Source organism: Alligator sinensis, unplaced genomic scaffold (genome assembly GCF_000455745.1).
Source record: "Alligator sinensis unplaced genomic scaffold, ASM45574v1 scaffold203_1, whole genome shotgun sequence".
In the NCBI taxonomy this organism is placed as follows: Eukaryota; Metazoa; Chordata; order Crocodylia; family Alligatoridae; genus Alligator; species Alligator sinensis.
Window position 1 is genome coordinate 2,671,606 of NW_005841949.1, and position 9,620 is coordinate 2,681,225.

A 9,620-nucleotide genomic window follows, 5' to 3' on the forward strand; every position below is an offset into this window, starting at 1 on the left:
CCCCCCCCTCCGCCCGGGAGCAGGCTGCCCCCCCACCCTGCCTCTCCTGCCCTGGCTGGGCAAGCGGCAGCAGAGCAGAGCCCCTGCTCCCAGCACTGCTGCACCCGCATTCTGTGCCCCTTCACTCCACTCCCCTCCCCGAGTAATGCACCCCGCACCACACCCCGGCTGGGCAGCTTGTCCCAGCCCCAATCCTTCCCTCTCCCATGCCCCTTCCATTCCCCCTCCTCCAACCCCAACAGACTTACCAGCTGGAGGCAGCTGTCAGCTGCCTGTTTAGTCTATGGCCGAATCTCCGAATCAAATCGATTTGGAGCTTTTACTTGGTCTCCCAATTTGATTCAGATTTGGTCCCCGAATCGGGTCAAATCTCCTTTGAATCAAGTCAGCTACCAAAGCTTTGCAGAGCCCTATGGTATATCAGGAGCCACAACATGCCATGGCTATGGAGTCATGGGCATATCACTAGGCTGCTTTGTAAAAATCAGGGTTAGCAACACCTACCTTCCTTCATAAGCCCCTGAAAACTATGGCCAAGAAAATGCTGTGTCCATGGCAAGTGCTGCCTGCTGGAGATGCAGCTGACTCACTGCAAGGTCCCTGCACTGTTCATTGTGGGCAGAAGCACCAAGAAAACATGCTTCGTTCAATGGCAGCCACTTAACTAGCTCCCTCCCTGCTTAATTGGGACAATGGCCAGGGGCAGGGATTCAGTGAAATCAATATATTTCAGTACCTCTGAACAATGGATTATTGGTGTTCCTAGCCTGTCTAATTGGCATGCTGGGTGGCACCTGCAGCCAATCCAGGGAGTTAATAGGAGTGAATTGCTGTGATTTCCCATTCCACAGCCCTCCATCCTCATCACCCCACTTCCTTGCTCAGTTACAGGCGCTGAACAAGACCCTCTTACCTCAGTGTGGCTCTCTCTAGCATTTTAATGCTCTTTTCTAAAGCAGGCTGTGAAATTCTTATGAGACTTGCCCACACAACACATCCCCACAAGGCTCCGAGGAACAGTGGCATCACTTAACTGGTGCCTCTCTTCTTCCATGAGGAACTGTGCTGAGAGGATGCAACCCTACTAAGAACCCCCCCCCAACAACACTGATCAAGGGCATGTCATGGGCCAGACTTAAAGCCAAAGAAGACACAATGCTTGGAATTGAAGGAGGCTCTGCATAGCCAAGATCAAACAGCAACATTAGGGCACCAGGGAGGAAAAAAGACAAGGAAGAATATAGAACTTTTCTGCATGCTTACAGAGACTGTGAGAGAGAGACACTTGATAGGATGTCCCAGCATGGTCTCTGGGACATTCCAGCCACCAGGGAAACCCTGAAATGGTCTCCAAGATCCCATCTGTGAGAAAATACAACCACCTGCTAGGTCTAAACCCAGCTATTAATAACAGTTATGAGTCAACCATGTTATAATTATGGTTTCTGTGTGCCAATGAATGGTGTTTCCACCCTGGTTGACAGCAAGGCTAGGAAAACAGGGGCATCAGTAGTTACTAAGCACAGGAGTTATGGATACAGCCTCTGAATTAGAACTTCCTAGACCTGAAATGCTGGAGGCTGACAGTGAGAGAAGCATAGTGGAAAAAAACCCTGGTCATACCCAGTTCACTCTCCCTTTCAGCATCCATTTTTTACCTTTGTTTGACACAGGATGCTGGGCTAGGTGGAGGAACACTGTTAGAACAAAACCACCCCCTCACTTGTTCAAACAGGGCACTTCTACACATTCATTAATGCACTTTTGCTAATGTGCATTAAAATTTAGTACCTCCATCGTGAGGTACTTGAAAAAGGTGCATTAGCTTATTTTAATGTGCATTAGCGAAAGCGCATGGATTTTTGTGATGCTTTAATGCACATTAATATAAGCTAATGTACATTAAAGTGCACATGTAGATGCACCCACAGGGTATTATCTTGGAGCAACCTACCCTGATGGACCTACCTATTTAGCCTACGTTGCTGCCTTGAACAGAGCAGGGATGCAGTGCAGTGTAAATGTAGCAAGGTCCCCAAAATAAAATAGTGTCCAAATTGAACAGACAAAGCTCATCTGTTCTGTCATGAGGCACCCACCATAGTTCCCACAAGACAGACAGGACCCAAGCCATTGCTGCTTAACATGACAACAGGAAGCCGTGATATACCACAGACAGGCCATGGCCGTGTTTCCCAGCACAGGGCTATCTTGGTAGCTCAGTTTCCCAGGCTTCTGCAAGAGTCCAGGGACTCCAGGTGGGCTCAGAATTAGCTGCGATGCTCTCAGCACAGACCAGGATGGGGAGTTAACAGGAGAAAAGCCAGTGAGCTACTGGAAGTTGCCAACCTGAAGAACTGCCAAGTGCTCCTGCCCTCCTCTCCGTCCCTTGGCAGGTAGTCAGCCAGCACACCAGGCAAACATGAACTCAGTTTAGACACAGGTGCACAAAGATCTTCACTTGGTACCTGGGTTATGAGTCCTTATCTCACTGCCCTGAATCTTAGAACTGTGCTACCCCACTGTAGGCCCTGTTAGGGGCAAGTGCAACAGTGTAAACTAAGGGCACCATCACACAGTTAGTTCTGCCTGGCTCTGAAAGCTGTTTGGAAATTTGATGCAGATAGAGGTTCTTCAAATGGGGCAGAAGAACAAATTTGGTCCATTTCAGCTGGTTAGGGTCTCAACCCAGGAACACAAAAGCTTGATATTGAAAACTGCAAACCACCTGAAGACCCCTTCCCCCTGCCCAGGGCTCTTAGGTGGCTCCCCTAAGCCCTAGAATAAAAGAGCGTTCTGTGTTTGTGTTATTGGTGGTGCTTATTCAACCAGGCAGCAGAAGAGGGCACCCACTGCTAACAAGCAGCACAAGAACAGAGGAGGAATTTCTTCAGTTGTTCACAGATAGAGACTAGGGACAGCTTTCTGCCAGCAACTTGGATTCACCAAAGCTTTCGTAGTTAAAGTGGCCTGAACCACCTGTCTTTCTCTACCCTTCTGTTCTCATGCAGGTCAGTGGAGGGGCTATGGTACTGCTATAAGAGTGCAAGCCCTGCAGACATCTCTCCCATGCCCCTTAAGCCAGGGTCCTGATCTGGCTGCAGTGCAGAAGTTGTCTGAGCAGTACCTGAGGTCAGACTACAGCACAATAGATTGTAAGCTGCTACAGACCCAGTTTCCTCACCAGGGAGCCATGGGCTGCCTAGCTCTAACCAGAAGCATTGCTTCAATCCAAAGCAGCTGTGATCATCAGCTGCACCACCTCCCTGCAGCTGATTATCACAGCTGAAGGCATCCATCATGCCCCTTCTCCTCCTCAGACTGCATGGCACTTCTCCTCTGCCACTACAATGGCCAATGTCACCCAGCCTTACCTCTCCATCTCAGCAGACTGTAACCTGGGCCCTGAGGTGACCCAATGCCTGGGAGAAATAGGTGATCAGCATGGAAACCACTGATTGCAGGACACCAACTGTGATGCCAAAGGAGAAAACCATCTGAGGAGCTTGTGAAGATGCAGAAATGACAGCCTCTACCAAGAGCATCTGCCTGACAACATAAGGCCCATGGGCTGGATCCAGCCCACAGATCCATTTTATGTGGCTTGCAGAGCCAGCGGTCTTCCATGGCATTTTGGCAGTGGGGCATTTCAGTGGGGGACTTCAGTGGAAAGTAACAGTGGTAGTGATACTGCAGGGGTAAGCAGTGACTGTGGAAGCAATGGTGCAAGCCAAACTGGAAGCAGGTCACACTCAGAGCTTAATTCCATTCAAGTAGCACCCTGATTAAAAATGTTGTCAACCCCTGCCCTAGAGTGTCCCACAGCAAAGTCCCATGGCAATATTACAGTACCTCTGCCTTGCTCACCAAATGGAGACAGTGACATGTCTTTCCATCTCTGATATGCCAGAAGCCTGCCCCAAAGACCTGACAACAGCAGTCCCCCAGGTGTTGTTTCAAGACTTGATCCTATAAGTCCTGTTGCCTAACAATGAGGACAACTCACACAATTTTTAGCCATTTGCAGCTACAGCAGGGCTGGTGGCAGGAAGCACATCATACCTTGGCTCTGCACTTTCCATAGGCTCTGACTCTACAACTTCAAGAGAATTTCCAGCTCCCTTAGTGGTTAGGGCCAGACCTTGTTGTAATGTGGTCAGCGTGCTATTGTGTTCTAATGAGATCCGGCATGGCGCTTGTCTGGGTAGAAACACCCTTCCTATCCTGGGACACACTGTTCCTCCAAAGTCCTCCAAGACAGCATCATTGATCTAAGGCACAAACCAAGAAATAGCTGAAGCATGACTATGGGCAGCAGGAGGCAGGACAGCTACAGATTTAGGTCTGAACAACACCCCAAATGGAGGAGTACTTGAGTATGTGCTCATCAGATCATCATTGGAGTCTGGCACAACCCCTGCCTAAGGCATCTGCTTCCCTAAATGAGAGAAGGGAATCCAAAAGAAGTGTCCACACGCGACTGGACCTTAGAGGGACAGAAGGAGGCTCCACCTCAGTTTGAAATGCATCCTCCAGAGTCTGCTCCCAGAACCTGCAGCAAGAGGTTTTTTGAGTTGGGTCTAGAGAGAGGCAGTGCTGCAGATGAAGGGAACCCAATCTACTTTTGCCAGTTCAGCTCTGTAGGGCACAGCTTGTTAGTCCGTTTGCAATGGTTTGGGGGTTTTTTTCCTCTGCAGAAGAAAATCTCCTTGAACCTCTGCCCAGATGCAGCGTGGAAAGCTGGGAGGGGCCTGGCTCTCCTCTGTATCAAAGTAGAGCATAAAAGCTGCAACCCTGATTGGGATCCCATTGTGCCAGGCGCTGTACAGACACCTAGAGAGAGCCCCTGTCCCAAAGAGCTAGCAATCCATATAGGCAAGTCAGAGCAGGTGCAGACATAAGGGTACACATGATTGCCTCCCTGCCAGGTCTGCAGCAGGCCTGGCCAATTAACACCCCCCCCTCCCCCAGGGAAGCCCATATGCACAGCTGTAGATAGCAGCCCCCATTCCATGCTGGAGCCACATAGAAACAAACAAAAGGCAGCCATGTTGACTTTCGCTGCAGTAGGGAACCACAGCCAAACACCACACTCGCCTATTGGAGAAGGGATAAATTGCACATTGGGGGAGAATATTTATTATTAAGCTTCTGAAAGGGCTTTAAGAAAAGTAAAATTAGATGGGAAGCTATAAAGAAGACTGTTCCTTTAAGGGTTAGGAACACACAGTACCAATTCCAGCTTTGTAAGACTCATGAAATATGGTGCTGCACCAGGGATCTTAGCTAAATCAATGGTTTTGCTGGCTCTGCCTGTCACAATACAGGCACCGTCTGCAGGTAACGTAGACTAATGGGTCTGTGTGCCTCCTCGGCACCAGCCCACTCTCCTTAGGAATCCCCTCACAGATTTTTTGGACTAATACAGCAATTCTTGATAGATGGTGAGACATCAAGCCTCCTAGCACATCAAGGGCTGGCTTGGGAACAGGTAGATGAGTGAAGGCTGCTTACAGTAATGGGAGGAGGAAGGGAAGGCAAGAGAGGAGACCCTGCAACATTCCCAATCTCAAGGCAGGAGTTCAGTGGAAACCACAGCTTCACCCTTCAATGCCAGAGCCTCTGAGGGTACCACTGACCCCATTAGGACACCAAGGAATGTCCATCCCCATACAAATCAGTTTGCTTCCCCCAAGCCAGCAAGGCAACTTCTTCCAAATAAAGATCTTGTTTGCACATCCACCCCAGCCAGGAATGAGGAGAGCCACATCCTCCCCCACCCCTACTATCAACCACACCCCATTCTGAAGCAGTCACAGAATAAGGAAGTCCACCTCCTTCTCCAGAACACTGTCCAAGGGGTACCTATGTTCCTACTGCTTCACAGATGGTGACCACACCTCTGATAGGAGCATGCTATTAGTGTAGGAACACTGGCACACTACAGATCTACCTATAAATGTCATTTAGGTTGGAGAGTCAATGATGGCCAAACAGTGCCAGCCCCACCCCTCCTTTGTGGGTCACAGCTTGCAGAAACCGGCATGGCCTAACTAAGTTAGCCTCCCACCCTGGCTCAGGCAAACCTTTGACCCTTTTCCCCACTCCTTGAAGCTGGCAAATTCTCCTAGTGCAGACACAATTACACCAACAAAGAAGCATTTTGTATCCACGCAGTAACACCACTTCACATGAGTGAAACAAGCCATACCAGGGCGAGCACAGCTATACTAGCAAAACTGCCCATGCAAAGGGCTTCTGCTAAAATAGCTCTGTCAATCAGGGTCCACATTTCTGAATGTCCAGGTTAGGCTGGCAGAAGGCTGTAGGGAACACCTCAGTATTGGACGTCTCAGGCCAGAAGTCCTTTGGTTAGGTCATCTAGCCTATGTCCAGTGCCAATGCCAGAGCATAACTCTGCTTAGCAAGGAAGCAGCATCTTCCATCCTACCTAGAACATAGGACATGCGGGTGCTGTCGTATCTACTCTGCATGGCAGAAGATTGAGCACTGGCTTGCTCTGGTCTGTGGAAGTGGGGAACAGGCTATAGAAACCTGCCCCAGCTCTGTATGAGGCACTAACGAGACCTTATCTGGGTTACAGTGCACAATTCTGATCACCAAGCATCCAAGAAAGATGAGCCCAGATTAGAATAGGTATATAAAGGGACTCTTTGGTAGACCAGAGGATAGGGAAGCCAGTCTCATAAAACAGACTAAAGGAGCTTGGTTTGTTCAGTCTCGCAAAATGAAGGCTGGGAAGGGATTGAATTGTTTTCAGTAAATACACTGGGGGAGAGAAATGCAAAGGAAGGAAAAGAATGATTTAATCTAAAAGATACTACTAAAAAAAAAACAAATGGTCTAAAACAGCCATGAATAAATTTGGGCTTAGAATTAGAAGGCTTCTAGCCATCCGCTCAGCAAGGTTCTGGAACCACCTTCTTATATGGGCAGAGGCAAACAACCTAACCTAGTTTAAGAGGCAAGTTGGTAAATTTTCCTAATGGGAATATACAGTGTGGTGCCTGCAACAGCAGGGGACTGGAACCAACAGCCCAGAAGGTCCCTTCCAAGTTCCAGCCCTGTGTAACAGTTTGGCCCCATCTGTGCATGCAGGACCAGTCCTTGTTAAAGCCCATCAGGGAAGACACTATAGTGTGTTCTAATGAGATCCCCAGGCACAGTAGCCTTGGCTGTGTAGAGGGGCCCTTTATTAATGAGTGACTACCTGGGCTGCAACTGTAGCAAAGCATAACCTATTCTCTTCTAATCCCCAGAGCTCAAAATGGAAAAGAAAACAAAAGGCAGTCAGGCAGCCCAGGAAGCCTGGGAACAAGCAAGCAAAAATAGACAGTGCCTATTTCCGGCAGCATGGCTGACAGGGATCAGCACCTTCTGCCATCCCCTCACTCTCTCAGTTATACTGCAGCCAGCCGGGTACTCAAGAGCTCACGTGGACAATACCTTTTCCCCGATTATAGGTGAGGCTTCCCTTATCCCCAGCTTTGGCCCTAACAAATGGAAAAATGGCCTCACAAGGTCCCCTTCTTACAATTCCAGTGTAAAAAGCTCCTACAACAACAACCCCAGCTCCCAAGATAACACCCCATGGAGACCTTTACTGCAGAGTCCTGTAGTACCAGAAGGGTTAGAGCCAAATGCTTTGCAAACCCTGTCCCTCTAACACTGTGGGGAGTTCTGGGTGAACTCAGTCCCCCAGCCCATTTGAGGCTAAGTACAGACCCTTTTCTTTACCTATGCCACCCTATCCCAAGTTTGGTTCCTAAATGTGCAGCCCCTCCAATGCAGGGACCCTGACAAGGTAATGTGGACTTGGTGTGCAAGGAAGTGCACAGTTACTAGCAGCAGCTGCAGGGAAAAGCAGAATAGAAAAAGGACCCATCAGGACCCCAGTCCCCACCGGCGGCAACTATGGATCACTGTCACTCTACAGAGCTGCATCCTGCCTGAGAAGCCCAGATGCAGTGTGTGGTGCTGACCTCCACGAACATCCCAACAGACAGGGCTTGGGAGAGACAGCTGGTCTTGTGGGGGAGGAGGAGGAAACTGCCTGCGTCACATATCGGCAGCCTCTCAAGCTGAGCACTGGTCCCCTCGTTTATTCCTTGAGCCTCTCTGGCACCAGGGAAATTACTGAACCAGGTGGGATAGATATGCCAAGAAAGCTGCTTCCAGCTGACAGGATACAAGGAAACTGGCTTGTCCATGAGAAGTAACCCACCTAAATCCAATTTAACAGGGCACTTTCCATTTCCAAGTATTATATAAATATGAAATAACTAATTAAATGGAGGGGCTTAGAGAACAAGGAAAGAAAAAGTGAATTAGTGGAGGCTCTTAATAGCTAGATGTCCCATCTCATCCCCTCCCATATAGCATTCAATAAACAAGAACTTCTCCCCACATTGTTATGCTGTTCCATAAAGCCAAAGGGCATAATCCCACCCCAGCCCTCACCCCTGGACCAGCTCTGGTTGAAGTCAGCAGCTTGAGACTTGCCCCACAACTCCAATCAAAGCAGTCTCATGCCCAAAGTAACTGTGCCACTGCACTAGTGGCATGAAACAAGGAGCCTTTTTTGGGATAGAAACAGGGAAACCCACCAGACTCCAGCTTGTAAACTTGGCCATCCATACGACAACCAGAGTGGCTCCCTGGGAAATGCATGCAAATTCCACCCGCGTATTTTACCTGTTAATAATTCTATTTTATGTCCCAGAACCTTCATTCTGCTCTGTATCCTCTCCAGAATGGGTGCCAATGGCAAGAGAGAAAGAAAAGCTCTTGAAAAGAGACAGGCAGGATAAATCCACTGGGGAGAGATGGGCACAGTCCTCAGAGGCAGGCTCAGCTCCAAGCAAGCTTGGCTCAGGAATGAGACAGAGAGCTGGGCTGGAGTGGGAAGAGCAGCATGTTGTGTGTGTGTGTGTGCGTGTGTGGAGCGTGAGTGTTCAATGCAGATAGGTAGGAGCTTCATGCGCTTTCAGAAGAGAAACCCCCCCCCCAAAATCTTACATTGCACAAATGCCAGGCACAGAAAAGCCACCCACCCTGCCCCTGCCCGGGAGCCTGGCAGGGCGAGGCTGGGTGAATGGGGCACAGATGGGCTGCAGGTGCCCAGACAACACAGCAGCCCTCGCGGCTGCTCAGACAAAAGAGCAACCCCCCTGCTCGCCACTTGTCATATCTGCAAAGCGGGAGGGGGTTGCTGTCGGGCACGCAGCACCAGGCACCCGGGGAAGCAGGGCGGCCCCCAAGCCCCAGCGCTACCCAACCTCGCATGCAGGCCATGGGGGGCGAGGGCAGCGGAGCGGACCTAGGTTTTGCCTTGCTACAGAAAACGAACCAGGGCCCAGCCGGGATCAGCCGGGTGCAGGTCACCGCCCTCGCTTCCAGTCTCCTGGGGCCGGTGCAGGCAGCATCGGGGGGTCCCCGTGGGGGGGCGGCTGCGGCGGGAGCCCGGCACTGCCCGCTAGCGCTGGGGGGCGGGGGCCGTGCTCGACTCACCGGATCAGTGCCACGCCGGGGGGGCTCGGGCTCCCTCCGCTCCTCGAGCTGCGCTGCCGCCTCCTCCGCAGCTGCTCCGTCCCCAGCGG

The 9,620-nt window shown here is 50.4% G+C and overlaps 1 protein-coding gene across 6 annotated transcripts in view; it reads right to left on the reverse strand.

The window, feature by feature from the left end:
- The window catches only part of NDRG4 (NDRG family member 4), an 83,292-nt gene extending 73,672 nt beyond the window's left edge, over window positions 1–9,620 (reverse strand). The window contains exon 1 of one of the 6 annotated variants that reach the window (XM_006020197.3): window positions 9,532–9,620. Coding sequence is in view for 3 of the 6 variants with exons in the window: in XM_025199790.1 (XP_025055575.1) it covers window positions 8,716–8,752 (37 nt within the window). In the remaining 3 variants the exon portion in view is untranslated. Of the gene's footprint in view, window positions 1–8,715; window positions 8,880–9,340; window positions 9,506–9,531 lie in introns of those variants that run through there. The other 5 variants (XM_025199791.1, XM_006020198.3, XM_025199790.1 and 2 more) reach the window with 5 other exon arrangements.